Here is a 15,303-nt window from a genome sequence, read left to right as displayed (position 1 = left end):
TTTGTGTTTAGAGAGGTAGCTGTGTTAGTCTGTTTTAATGACAGCCATCAAAACAAAACGAAAGTGTTATGGCACCTTTAAGACTCACAAAAGGTGGAGCTGTCATGGGCTGCAGTCGATTTCAGCTCACACTGAAATAAATTCATAGGGGATTTCAAGGTGTCACAATACTTTTCCTTTTTGTTTAGTTTGCACCTTTGCTTTTAATATTCAATAGGTAGTTTTCCCAGTACAGTATAGGGCAACTGCCAAAGGGCCAAGGAAACCAGATATTTTTGATGCAAACTTGCTTATAAAACTTAAGAAAATAACAGCCAGAGCCCTGGCGGGTCCTATATTCTGTTATAATGGGGTGCCAGGTGTATGCCTGCAGGATGCCAACAAGCAATATCTGAAAAAAGGTTTCATTTTTCTGGTTGCGTTCCCTAGCTATGAATGCATGTTGGGATACACAGAGACATTATGTTCTCAATGAGACAAACAGCCATGTCGTTATCATCCACTCCATGAGTTACATGACAGAATTAAGACTTTAAACCTTTTGCCTAGATCAGGGGTCAGGGAACTTTTTTACCTTTTACCCCCTAAAAAATTTATATACACCAACATTACCCCCTTGACTTGAAAGGAAGGATCTCAGTCACGCATGGCCAGTCGAGCGCCACTGCCAAAGCCTCACCTCGCGGGCTGCCGCCTTCACCGCCTGGTGGGGCCGCACTCAGTCCTTTGCCCCTGCGAGGGTGGCTCCCTTTCTATGCCAGCGGGCGGCTCCCGGGTGGCCATTGAAGAGCAGCAGGTGGCTCGCCCGCTGGGGGCTGCCTCCCGCTCTGGCACCAGCTCTGGCGGCTGCTCGCTGGGGTGGCCGCATCAGGCCTCGCCATCAAAGTGCTGTGACAGCTGCCACATGGAGGGCGAGAGGCTCTGCCAGGCCCAGCCGGCCAGCACAGCGGCACTGCTGAAGGAAGCCGCACGGCTGGGTGAGCGCTGCTGCTGCCCCACAGGCTCCTCCAGGAATGGGGATGGGGTGTGGCGTTCTGGCACCAGGAGGCTGAACCTGGCCTGGGCTCTCGTAATGGCCATGCCCTCCTCCGCTGCGATCTACCTCTTCAGCACTGGAAAGAGAGGCTCCTCCTGGCTGGGGCACTCCGGCCACTTGCCCTGGTCTTGCCCTCTGCCATGGCCGGCCCTGCTGCCATACGCCGCCGGCCGGGACCCATCGCCGGCCACCATCCACTGTGGCTCAGTTGCAGCCAGGCTGGAGAAGGGGGCAGAAAGGGGGCAATCGGGCAGCCTGGGACCCCCCCTGGACAGAAGTGGAGGAGGAGGAGGGAAGGGCGTTAGGGTCACGTCCTCATTACCCCCAGGATTTTCATTTTCATCCCATTTGGGATAATTTACCCCTGTTCTCTGACCACTGGCCTAGATATGTACAGAGAGAGGGTTGGTCTTGAACCCTTTGGCTCTGTGTAAAAAGAGATCTTCTGCCCATGTTCCATGTGAGTAGATCTTCTACACCTGTCCCATGTGAGTAGAAGTCTCTGAATGATAGGGAAGACTACATTATCAAGATCCTGTTTGCATGGAACATTGTACAGTATTGGCATTACTACTACGACTACGACTATGACTACTACTACTAGCAGCAGCAGCAGTACTAGTACTAGTAGTCTGAGAATGTGCTTGAACATGAGTAGAATACTGTACCTCTGCGGAACTTGCTACTCAAATGGCAAGGCTGGAGAATAAGTGGTCTTGTGTGCAGAGGGTTGTGGGAATGGGGCCAGTCTATGGTGCTTTGTGTATCCCAGTGAAATTAACACAACCATATCATTGGCTTATTTTTCTTTCCTACTTAGGACAGATGATGGGCCTTTCAATGTCAACAGTAGGTCATGAATTTTAGAAAAGTGAACTTCGTAGCCTTGTTACCCTTCTATTATTTTTCTGGAAATCAATCTGTGAGGTGAGCTAAGCAGAAATCTATTGGTTGTTTCAGTGTCCTTTTAGAAGAAAGTCATTTCTGACTCTTCTGTGGCTAGGTACTTGAGAGTTCTCATGAATCCTTAAGACCCCACACAGATCCTCAGTCTGATTCCACATCTAAAAGCTGTGTACCACCCTTATGAAATAAAGACTTTCTGCCTATCCTCGGCAAGTACAATTAGTTTCAGGGTGGAATAAAATCAAGCCCACCCTGATTACTTTGGTTTGTAAGTGTTCAGCTGGAATTTAGCATAGCTTCGTGTGCACGCCTGATATCTCAGGTACTTAGCACAGAAGGATTTGTATGTCTGGAGGGATAAAAGGGAGGAAATGCACACATGTCTTAATATGTGATCTGACTCTTGGCCATTGATGGGAAAGAGAGCTGAATTACTGAGCATTTTAATAGATTCCAGCTTTGTTTTATATTCACTGGGTGGCATGCTATGGCATTTTATCTATGCTTTTTAATTTTTTCTGCCATGTTTTTATAAAGTGAATCCTATTCATGGGGATGTTTTACATCAGATGTGTGCAGATGGCCCCTGTAAAGTTTTATTCGGTGAGCCATTTTAAAATCATGTTGTTCCAAATGTCACACTGTGTTAGAACATAGGAGTTAAAAATAGTGGTGGAAAACTGAAGGAAGAAATCTGTTCATTGTCCTTAGTTAAACCTACAGTGGATAAAACCCAGCCCTTTAAAAAGATGCTGCTGTGAATAGGATGCTGTAGGAGTGGGTGAAAGTGGATACGTGGGGAGGAGCTTTTTAAGAAGCATTTCACTAGTTTTTTCTTAGTGCAAATAGGAACAACTTCCCTCACATTTTCTCAGCTTGTTTTTGACAGAAAATGAGATGTTGCCAGATTTGCTAAAACTGTCACAGTTTGCTGATACAAAACTAAAAGAGATCAGTTACAAGATACAGTATTGCAATGTGATATGCTGCAGATTCCAGCCACTCAAAACATGTATCTGTACTGCGTCTGTTCTAACAGTTCAATGCTGCTTAACTCTCATGGCTCCATCCTGGAGAATCCTGGGGTTCGTGGTTTCTTGTGAGGCATTTAGAATTCTTAGTAGTTCCTAGGAGTATGAATTTAAAGGTCTCTAGAAGAAAATTCTCAACCTGTCCCAAAGCACCTTCAGAAGAAGGGGATGCTAAAACACCTCTGAGTATTCTCTACTAGGGAAATGCTGAAAAGGGTTGCCGTGAGTCTGGATTGACTTGAAGGTACATAATTATTATTTAGCAGAAAATTCTAGATGCATTATTTTACAATAGATCCAGGGTTCCTGTAGGATGAAGCCCTGGCAGATAATTGCTATAATTCTGCAGTATAGAGTCCACACACTCTTAATTTGATCACACTCTTGATTTTTCATTCTCACCTTTAATCATTTATCAGGAAATCTGTTGCCATTGAATACACACACAGTCATCATTTGACTATTTTAAAGGTCCTGTATAAATGCTTCTCCCCCTCAGTTTTTTGTATTTCTGCAAACTGTGTAATCTACCCCTCTATACTTCAGAGATTGGACTGTGAACACTATTTCCTAGAGATCTTTATAAAATGGAAAAATAGTTACTCTTTCATCTCCCAAACTTCACTCCAGTGTTTACCCCTCACACTTCAGCTGTCCTCAGCTGCTGTTGCTCCTGCCTCCTAACTTACAGGAAAAATGGATAACTTTTCTTCTGTATGGACCTGTAGTGTGGGAGAAAAAGACCTGTAACAGAATCACCACTGTGGACAGAAGGAGAGCTCAACTGAGAGAAAAAATAAATCTCACTTAAGATAAAAATATTTTAAGCACAAAGTCGTCGTCTAAGTCGTTTACTTGTGTCCGACTCTTCATGAGCACGAAGTAGACCACACCAAATTTTCCAGTGGGGGCAAGGCATATAGCTTCCACAGTTCCCTTGCTGTGCTGCAGACTTTTTCTTTTAGTGGTCAGAATTGACATGGTCGTACTTGGCTTGACTCATCCGGATGTTTCATTTTTGTCCTGAAGATTCGTGAACCTTTGGAGTAACTGCTGAAATAATACTTCGATGAAATTATTAATGCTGCATATGATATTTAGAAGCCTTTACTAGTTTGTCTGTTAAATCATTTGTAATATTCACATATGACTATGGGACATTTTGCCTTGCATCACAATTTCTTGTAGAATTCATACAGACCTAGATTTACAATGCAGGTCTCTATCCTGCAACATTGGAACATGCACCGTTGTAAACAAGGACTACAAATAACTGTTCTGTCTGTCTGTCTGTCTACCTACCTATACCCCACTTTTCTCCTTGCAAGGCCTATTTGTAGTCTGCCTTTCTCCCAATAAGGCAACCTGAGGTGATTTACAATATTAAATATTAACTGAGGACACATTTGCCTTGTACTTTTTCTTATTCCTGCAAAGGAAAAAACTGGGACAAAAAAGTCTCAGAAAACTATTGATTTTTGCCACTGATATAATTCCCCCACCCCCTATCCTATGTAACATATTGGAACAACAACAACAAAGTCTTGCTCTGGCTATCAAGAGGCTCCATTTACTCCAGTGTGTGTGTGTTGGGGGGTAAGTTTTGGAATTCACTAGTACAGAACTTATGTTTTATTCTGTAAGAAATCATGACAGTGGTGGTAGGGGAGCCAAAATGTCCAATAGTTGTATACTGTACAAGGATTATAAATGATTTAACAAACTAGTAAAGGCTTCTAAATATCGTTTAGTCTTCATTTTAGTCTACCTCATGTTTTCTGGTTCTGGGTATTTGGGTGGATCATTTTGATTCTGCACACACAACACTCTTTTGGACTTGGGGCATTGTTGTGAGGTTTAACAAAGCCCAGTGAGCTTGAATAGCTTGCGTTTGACAGCTGTGATGTGCAAATAAGCCCAACACTTTCTTTTAGCAAGTAGGGAATGGCTCCTTAGTACTTGAGAATGAATGAATGTTCCTCCCTTAGTAAGCATTTTGAAGTGTTTCTTCACAAAATGCCAAGGACAATTTTATTGAAGATGTCTAATTTTAGGAAGCAATTTATGGGGGCTCTTGTACCCGTCCTGCAAAGCAGAAACTGTCTCTCTCTTTTTTGCTGGCTTTGTTGTTGGAAGGTGTTTGTCCTTGCATGCTGTGGAATTAGTTCTCATGTTATCCTACCTTGGGAGAAAATATCCTGGGTTCAGATCTTATAATTCTGTTTGGAAGACAAAATGTTAGTACAGTTTTTGTTAGGAATAGTCATTGGGGCTTATTTTTTAAACAACCCCACCTTTAGAGGATGGAGTGTCTGGCAGATGAATACACTTCTTCATATATGTGACCACACACAGGCAGTGTAATAAACCAGCTTTTTTAAAACCTAGTTCATCTTTATACACCTCAAGCTGTTAGTCAATTATAGCTCCTTTGAGTGTGAGTTAGCCCTTAGTGTTTCATAGTGACTTTTGTGCGTGGTGGTGTGGGAAGTACCAGCATGTTGTAAACTTTCCTCAAAGGAGTGAATTTAAACTAGGCGGCTGTGAGGTAACAGAAGTACAGAAGCAGGCACACATGTCAAAAGATCTGCTTCAGCCTGTAATCTATCTCTAAGCGACAAATCACTTTCTAAACATTAGAGATGGTCCCCATTGACTACTACTCAGAATGGCAAGTGGAGGGTTGCTGAATGAGTCTGTTCAGTGGGTTCTCAGCAGAGACCAAAGGCCAAACAGATGCTGCTCTTGCTCTTGATGGTGTTTTGCGTGCACCTCTTGGGGTCCTTGTTTGCATCCAATTAAGTGTGGAATTAGACACACATACATGACAGTATCTCATAAATAATAAATAGCTTTCTGCTCCTTTCTGCACTTCAGGCACATTTGTCGAGTTGAAAAATGAAAATCATTCCATGAGGAATGAAAAATGGGGAGAGTGACCAGAAATGAATCCCTGGAACAAATGGAAGAAATCTCGGAACAGACGTGTTTTTAAATTAAAGGGACTTCCTGGGTGTTTTTTCTCTCTCTAATCCATGAAGAAGCTGTTGAATGACTTAAATATAGTTGTTTGTTTGTTTAACTTATATGCCGCCCACTCTACCCAAAGGTCTCTGGGCGGCTTTAAAATATTTCGCCCTGCCTTAAAAAGGACTCAAGGCAGCTGACATTATTAAAATAAAATATTTAAAGGTAAAAACAGTAAGTATATAAATACTAAAAAAATCAAACACTGCTCTAAGAAATGGTAAACAAAAGTAATACCAAACCGCATTCAAAGTGCAGAACAATCCATTAACACCCCCCCTCAAACAACCAATCATTGAGAGAAAGCTCGCTTGAAGAGAAAGGTCTTTGCCTGTTTGCAGAGGGGCAGCAAAGGCTGGCCTCCTGTTGGGAAAGGTAGTTCCAAAGTTTGGGAGCAGCAACAGAGAAGACCCTCTCCTGTGTCCCCACCAGATGCACCTGTGAATGTGGTGGGACTTGAGAGATGACCTTAACACCTGATCAGGCTCATAGAGGGAGATGTGGTCTTTTAGAGGTTGGACCCAAGCTTTAGGGCTTTATAGGTTAAAACCAGTACTTTGAATTGTGCCTGGAAATGGAGTTGTTGTACTAGAGCACTGGTTCTTAACCTTGGGTTACTCAGGAGTTTTGGACTGCAACTCCCAGAAGCCTTCACCACCAACTGTGCTGGCTGGGGTTTCTGGGAGTTGCAGTTCAAAAACATCCGAGTAACAAAGGTTAAGAACCACTGTACTAGAGGACTTTTATGTTCCCTTTAACCAGCCCTCGTGGGACGTGGTGGCGCTGTGGGCTAAACCGCAGAAGCCTGTGCTGCAAGGTCAGAAGACCAAGCAGTCGTAAGATCGAATCCACGCGACGGAGTGAGCACCCGTCGCTTGTCCCAGCTCCCGCCAACCTAGCGGTTCGAAAGCATGCAAATGCAAGTAGATAAATAGGGACCACCTCGGTGGGAAGGTAACAGCGTTCTGTGTCTAAGTCGCACTGGCCATGTGACCACGGAAGATTGTCTTCGGACAAAACGCTGGCTCTATGGCTTGGAAACGGGGATGAGCACCGCCCCCTAGAGTCGAACACGACTGGACAAAAATTGTCAAGGGGAACCTTTACCTTTACCTTTACCTTAACCAGCCCTAGCTAGCCATCTGACTGCGACATTTTGGATCTACTGGAGTTTCAGAATATTTTCCAAAGGTAGCTCTATGTAGAGTGTGTTACAGTAGTCCATCTAAGATGTAACTAGGGCATGTGGCCAGATCAGCACTCTGAAGAAACGGGTGCGGCTGGCACACTAGTTTTAACTGTGCAAAGGCATTCCTGGCCACTGCTAAAACCTGGGTATCCAAGCTGAGGTGTAAATCCAAGCGCATCCCCAAGCTGAGCACCTGTGTTTTCAGAGAGAGTGTAACCTTGTTCAGCACAGATTGCATCCCTGTTCCTTGATCTGTTTTTTTTTTTTTTTTGATTGACCAGGAGCACCTCTGTCTCAGTTGGATTAGGTTTCAGCATCTGGGGCAAAGTGTTGGCTGCACTGGATCCCATTGGATTCCCTTCTTGCACAATCAGAAATCTGTCACTGGATACACCCTTGTATTTCAGGTTCCTTCATCATTTAACAGCTTTTGTATTGTCCTGCAAGGAGAAAGAAGAAGCATGAAGGAACCCCGGAGATGGCTGACTGTTTCTCATAAACACCTCCACTTGGTTAATGCCAGAACCTGAATAGTTTGTATTGACAGTATATCTAGGATTGTAATGAATGGGCACAGACCACTTATCAGCTGGTTCACCTAGCTGTAAATCAGCCTTTTTGTTACATGGTGTTTACGTTTCTCTCTCTCTCTCTCTCTGAACCGTGAAAAGACATTGACTATTATTTCATAACCCCCTAAACCTTGTTTACAGTGTTTTTAAACTTTTTGTATTTTTGGAATTCCACTCACTAGGGGCTGCCATTATATTGTGAACAGCAGTTGAGTTGCTAGAGAAATGTGCATTTTTACAAAGTAGGTGGAGAGTTCCTTTGGTAACTCATTCTATTCAAGAAGCAATGATAAATATTTCCTGCCCCCCCCCAAAGCAGAGATTTTAGCAGACTTTTTCAAAATATAAAGTCACCAGCGTGTGCAAATCAGTAAAACAGTGAATCCTAAAATACCAGTTTTTATATGACTGGTTTCTTTTTCATTTTCTTTGTAAAAATAAGATCATTCACAAAAACTGTTATTCAAACCACTGTTTTCACTTTCTTTTAATGACCTAGCTGGCTTCATCGCTCAGAAGTTAGGATTTGATTCCTCATTGTGCCTTCCAAGAGAAGTAGCTTTGGGCTAGCTGCGCAGTCCCCAGGTGGCCACAGATGGAGGGAATACTGAGCCACATCTGAGTACTCTATAGGTAGATGACATACAATTATTATTAATTTGTGCCCTAATGTATATGTGAGGCAATACTATACAGAACTGTTATGGTTGTATCATGCACTACTATAGAAGGAATATCCAGGTTATATTTTTTTAATTTTTCATAACTAGGCAAGGAAATAACAGTCAGAAGATGTTAAGCTAAAACACTTCCATTTGAAAAGAAATAAATTAGCAGGATTTTACCATTTGATAAAGTAAAGTAAAATAAAAAAATTATGCTTAATGAAATCAGCAAACCTAACCATTCTCATCTGAGATGCAGACTAATAGTTTTTGATGGTGGATGTTGTGACGTAGATGAAAAATTATCCCGCCTCAGTTTCTCTGTTTTAGCTTTGGATGTTGTTGCAGTCCAGACTGGTTCTGGTAGCAGGTACAGTGATCCATTTTCATGGCTGGTTATCTGGGAGAGAGAGTTACTTGGGCTTTATTTATTTTAAAATAGTTATCTGTCACCTTCCACTTTACAAAGCACCCAATCTATTTCTTAATAAATGAAGAAATAGAGACTGGAAATGTTATATGTGTATGTGTTTTTTTTAGCAGTAACAAAAACTGCTCAAAGTAAAACAATAAAAAATAGTTGAATTTATTGAGATGGTATGCTAGGACAAGTTGTTTGGAATGCTATCATGTATTTCTGCCTGCAAAATGCCATTGATGTAATGTTTAGGAATTGCTGCAAGTTAAGAAGTTGGCATAGAAACACTGAGCCATGTCAATACTGGCTTCTTAACTTACGACACTTTGCTGCTGACATATTCTCCAAAGGAGTTAACTGGCTAGAAGTAAATTATAAGATCCTGGCTGTCATCTCTTCAATTGTTATTTGCCTAAACGAAGAATCAAAAAGGAGTTAAGAGAGGGTGTTTGAAGAAGGTCCAGGTCTGTGAGCAGGTCCCTGGGGACGGAGGCAATCCCAGGTCCTTCTTCCCACATATGCAAGAAGCCTCTAGTACCAAACCCTGGCATCTATGCCTAAAGGCTCTTTAGAGTGCCTGAGACCTTGAAAAGTCACTGGCTGAAATCCTGTTGGCATGCAGAAGGCTAATGACATCATCAGCAAGGGCTGAGGTTTTTTTAATTGAACACTTCCTACTTTGGTCCCATGGCTCCTGCATTATCCGTTTCATTATGTTGAAGCTGTGGGAATGGTGGAACAGAAGAATAAAGTACAGTATTTAATTTTGGAATCCCCTGTATATAATGTCATCAGCCTTCTGCAGATGTAGTTCTGCCCACAGGATTTTGGTGACTGTCTAGAGGTGGGATGAGTTAGGATTAGACAGCATTATTTACAGCAATCTTCACATCAGTGGTTATGTATGAAATTTTGGAAGAATAAAGAAAACAGGTGTTTTTCAGTGCTGGTGATCTTAAGGAGACTGGGATTCTTCTATGGTGCATGTTCAGAGGCAGGACTTGTCACCTTGATTCCTCCATTTTTACATCTATATTAGCTCTCTCTTGGGGCAAAAAATCTTTTCCATGCAGAAGTGTCTCAAATGAAAAAAAGAGTTCCTTCATCTATTCATTCAGATAAATATCAATGTATTTGAGACATAGAAAAGGTGTTATTTTTGTTATTGTTGCTGAATTACCCCACCCAACAACAGAAACAGGTATTGCTCTTAGCCAGAGGCTAAGAGACAGAGTTTATTTTTAATTTTCCATTTCTGATTATTGGGCTTCCAAGAATCAATCCTATGTTCAGAGGTTTGTGGCCCCTGTTACATTATTTAAGAGGCTCAGAAGGGAGAGCAGTGGAGGGGGAGATCTGTTGCTATTTCCCAGTGAAAGATAAGCATCAATGGGAAACCTCTTTTCTTGATGTGCAAGGTGATATATCATGAAGACAGCTTGATTTGCTATAGAGGGCATACTAAAATGACAGATATTACTGAATACAGCTAGATCTTGATAAATATCTCCATGGTGAAGAACACATTTATTCAAATAGGCCCCCCAAAAAGACACCATTGTGTGCATGGAGTCAGTCTATAATCTATGAAATTGGTGATTCTAGATTTATTTTAGCGAGTATTATGTGAACAAGAAATACAAATGAAATGAAAATAGTGTTGTGTTCATTCCCTATTCATATAGCCCTGACAGTGGGCCTTGTAGGCATTTCAGTTTAATTTTTTCACCTTGAAGTGAGTTAGAAAATGTGAATTGGGATATTAATACAGTTTCTCAGCTCCCCTAAACACATTTTCATATAATGCTGCTGATTCAGTGGCAACTTCCAAACAGTCTGATTTCAAGAACTGCTGTATCAGTTGTATCACATTCCCAGAGATGAGACCTATATGGGATGCTACTGGAATTAAAACAGGCTGGGCAACCTGCATGACTTCTTACCCGCCCTCCAAAGAAAGAGCAGTGTTAAGGTGGGGAAGAAAATGTTGAAGCCTAAACAGCAGCATAAAGAACATGATCTATGAGGGAAAAAACTGCAGACTGTAATCAGTGGCCCAACCAAATCTCTGTCTCTCTCTCTGCAGTGGAAGGCAATGAATGGTGAGACAGATATGTTGCATCCATAGTGGTCAGATGTGTCATCATAGCCATTGGCCTGTATTATATGGTCACAAGCATACATATGCAGGATTGTGGCATTGTTGGATAAAACCTAACCATTCTGTAGGCTGTACCTGACCTAGAAGGTGAAGAGTTTAGGATGTTTGCATTTATCTGGTTACAGTTCCAAAAGAACAGTCCTCTTTTGTTCTTCCCTAATTATTATTATATTTTCCCCCTGCATGTGGAATGCAAGCGTGTGTGTGTGTGTGTGTGTGTGTGCTCATGCATATACATGGCCATGCAAGTAAATCACGAAAACCAGCCTTTGACTTCAAGGACCTGTGTTTCTACACATGCTTGAGCCCAGCAGCAGGTTTGAATGAGTAGGTTAATGTGATTGTGGGAGAGCAGTGGCACAAGCACTGGGGGGGGGGTTCCTGTCTTCCCACATGCCTAGTTGTCTTCTGAAGGAGCAATTGATAGCACTACTGGTAGAGGACAGATTACAAAAGTATGGTTTTTACAACAGCTCTTGTTGACTTCATTGCATGTTGACTTCAACATTTTTCGTTTCTCTCCAAGAGGATAGACAACAGAAGATTGTCTCACTTCAACGACATGTCAGTGTTCAACGATTTGAAGTCAGTCTGATTGTGTATTTCTGTAGTTAAGTGAAGTTAGTCTGTTTAAATATCTTGTTAATTCATGCTGATCTAGATATGCTCACTATAGTCCTGCTAATGTGAGAGGATTTTGCAAGTCAGTTTTCAGGTACTGGTCCAATTTGTTAACAGTATCATTTTATTTCTGGTTTGTGCATCCAGAAATTCGTACCCAGTTGGTGGAGCAGTTCAAATGCTTAGAACAACAGTCTGAATCCCGGTTGCAGCTCCTGCAGGACCTCCAGGAGTTCTTCCGCAGAAAAGCTGAGATTGAACTGGAATACTCCAGAAATCTGGAAAAACTAGCGGAAAGATTTTCATCCAAGATTCGCAGCTCCAGGGAACACCATCAATTCAAGTAAGGATGCATTTCCTGATTCTGATAAATCAGAATGTTTAATCCTGCAGAGTTGTGTGAAATAATGCACTTTTGTTTTGACATCAAAGCTCTGGGCCACTTCCAGATAGTTGCTGGCAGTAGACATAGTGGGGTAGAACGTTAGCAGGACTTTCTGATGCCACTCAGAGTTTATGAGAGATTTATGCATAGTTAGCAAATGGAAACAAAGAATTATTTGTTCTTCATTAAGCCTATCAGTTATTTACTTGTTTTTCATTCAGCATGGTGTACAAATAATGTTTGCTTGTTTCCTTCTGAAGCGGTAGCTATGAAGATATTAAGGGCCTGCTGCTCTTACCTCAAGAGAGGAGGGTAGGAATATGAGGAAACTAGAACTCCTTTGAGCTCTGGTTGATAAATGCCATGCCTGAGATTCTGGCAAATGAGTATGGCATGATTTATGTTTCATAGTTAAACTACGAAAATAATGTAATCAGTGGAGGATGAGATCTTTTTAAAAACCCAGTACAGCCCAAGTGAGCTCTGTTCTGCGTTCCTGATCTAATAGTAGGCAGGCAGTGTATAACTACCAAAGATGTTTGAGTTTTGAAGAGTCTGGAAACTAATATCCATTAAAGAACCTCTTCCTCTTTCTTTCATGAATATTTTTGGATTTTTTAAAAAATTAGGCGTTGCCTTTGGCTTCCAGTTGTGATCTTGTGTGTCTGGCTTGGAAGAGCATGACTGATGCTTTTTATGGTGTGCCATGTTCTGCTGTTTCCCTTTGAGGTTATGAACTCCAAGTGAACTCTAAACGGGCTTAGAGTAAGAATAAGTAGAATGTTAAGCATGTGTGTTCTGTTTTGCAGCACTCCAGTGGAACTTGGTTTCTTTCCCAAGACAAACTTCTTCTGTGTTATTATCTTGCTGTACTATTGCTAGTGCTGATTGTCTGGGCCATAGCATAATACCATTTTTCTTCCAAAATATCTAAAATTTTGACTCTGTGGTGTGGCTAGTGAAACAGCCCCTAAGCCCACAAATCCCTATCTTGTTTTGAGATACAGCTTGTTGCACTGTGTAACTACAATCCTGTTTACTCCATATTGCTAAATCCCTTCTGATCTCTTTACTTAAATCCTCCTAATGTACAGAGTCTGCCCAGGACTATACAACATGTCATTGCAATTCAGATATTGTATCTTACCCTCATCAAATAGTTGCACCTTGGTGGGTGGATGGTTGAAGACTCTGTGCACTAGTAACAGCACCTGTATGCAAAATTTACTTGACTACAAAATTTGTTTCTGTGTTTCTTTGGGAAGAGGACTGACCTTAGGCAGAATGTTAATGCAGTATTTTAAACAAGGAAAGGATGTCAAATACAAAGGTTAAGAATTCAGATGTCTGTTTGAGATGTTTGTAAAATGGACATATCCGTCTTTGGGCAATGTATGATCATATCTGCTTGGAGATCACTATTAGGTGCAGTGTATAACCTGGATGTGCCCAAATAGCATGCGGCGCAGTGTTAAAACATGGCAATCTGCTTGTAGCTGTTGACAGAATTTATGGTTTGTGCATATTGCTTCTGACTGAAACAAATGCAAGGAAAAAAAGAGGTGCTGGAGGGAAAAGTGTTACCAGCCTGTGAGAAAGTAATCTTAACACTGCTTGAGTTTAGTTCTGTGTCCAGTCATGTAAGAGAAAAACTGGCACAGTCCTCCCCCCCCCTCTTTTGGACTATGGCTCCAATTGTTCCCTACGCATAGTGGCCATAGTGGCTGGGAGATTCTGGAACCTTAAATCCAGAAAGTTATTGCTTTCCAAGCTCTGGTTGCACATAAGGTGCAGGATGTGCACCAAAAGAAAAAATGGAAGCATGTTGTTTGTTCGCGCCTTCCCAACTTGTGAGCTTTTTAGGTATATCTGCTTAGCTACTATTGGGCTTTATTGAGTCACCTCTGTTCTGATCCAGGGACAATTCTTTGCAATGCTCTTCTTAAAACTGTTACATACTAGCATACCATTTAGATTAGTGTAATAATGTACGTATTACACATTAAACTGCCCTTGAAAACAGTGTAGAACAAGGCTGTGTGTCTGGCGACAGGTTCTGACCATAGTTCTCATAGTTCTGACCATAGAATATTTAGATTTCCAAAGATCTAAGTTGGTCTTCAGTATATTTCCAAGCTCGACTGAAGAATACATAAACTGTTGGCTGTCCGTGAAGTGACTCCGATTTAACGTTTTCCTTGGAGGCTCTTTTCTGGAGGCTTTCTCAACTGTGTTAGATGGTTAGAGTTGGTGGCACCATATTTCTGCAATGTTCTTCTATGATAACTATAGGAAAATGCCTACACGTAACCTCTTGGAGAGGATAAGACCGTTTCATTAGATGTGTGTTCTGATCGTCAAGTTGGAACTGACTTATAGCAACCCTAACAGAACTTTCAAAGTAAGTGAGATATTTTGAATCGATTTACCAGTTCCACCACCCCAGTCAGTTTCCATGGCTGAGTGGGGATTATGAACCCTGTTCTCCAGAGTTCTAGTCTGTCACTCTATCCCCTACACCACGCTGGGAATCCACTAGATGGGACACTGTTAATGATTCTAAAGGTTCTTCTGGCTTTTGCAGGTGTTATTTAGTGTCTAAATACTGTTCTTATATTTGCTGTTTTCTATGTGTCTTTAATTCCCTTTGTTTAGGTGGTTTTTTTTTTTACATTTTCTTGCTGTGTTTGCTCCACTATTTCTATGAAACTTTTCATGTTGAAAAGCAGTCTATAAATATTTTTAATAACTAAAACCAGAGATGCTTTGCATGATATATCAGAGGCAAACAGATTTTCATTCATGCATATTTGAGGTCATGAGCCACAGGCAGTTCTTGTGTATTATCTTATGTCACACCCTGTGTGTAGTAGATAAAAGTAGGAAATGGGCTGGAGGGACCCAGATTCAAATTCCCACTTATTCATGAAGCTCTCTGGGTACCTTTGAGCCAGCCTTTGTTATTCAGTCTAACCTGTCTCACTGGGTTGTTCTGGTGAGTGTTCAGGTATATAAGTATTTACTTTTTAGGCAGCATCCTCCTCACCTTTGTGGCCCAGGGTTCTTGCATATTTGTAGAGCCAAGCTTCTGACTTACATGTGGTCAGTTACTAATTCTTTTCTAGGAGCAGTCCTAGTTTGTGTATTAATTTACTAATGGATGCTGTAGAATTGCAACCTGTATTTTTATTCTAAGGGGAACATTTTATATCTTGGTTTAGGAAGTTAGGTGACACTTCAAAGCCAACCTGGTTCACATCAAAGTCCAAGATTAGTTAACTCAACAGTATGA

General features: G+C 41.5%; 1 protein-coding gene across 5 annotated transcripts in view; it reads left to right on the top strand.

The window, feature by feature from the left end:
• The window catches only part of SRGAP3 (SLIT-ROBO Rho GTPase activating protein 3), a 233,720-nt gene that overhangs the window by 81,746 nt on the left and 136,671 nt on the right, over positions 1–15,303 (top strand). For all 5 annotated transcript variants that reach the window (XR_013541621.1, XM_020791403.3, XM_020791404.3 and 2 more), the window contains exon 2: positions 11,774–11,969. Coding sequence is in view for 4 of the 5 variants with exons in the window: in XM_020791403.3 (XP_020647062.1) it covers positions 11,774–11,969 (196 nt within the window). In the remaining variant the exon portion in view is untranslated. The remainder of the gene's footprint in view (positions 1–11,773; positions 11,970–15,303) is intronic.

Source organism: Pogona vitticeps, chromosome 2, assembly GCF_051106095.1.
Source record: "Pogona vitticeps strain Pit_001003342236 chromosome 2, PviZW2.1, whole genome shotgun sequence".
NCBI classification, from domain to species: domain Eukaryota; kingdom Metazoa; phylum Chordata; class Lepidosauria; order Squamata; family Agamidae; genus Pogona; species Pogona vitticeps.
Note: the sequence above shows the minus strand (reverse complement) of the source record. Positions and strands in the feature narration are given on the sequence as shown.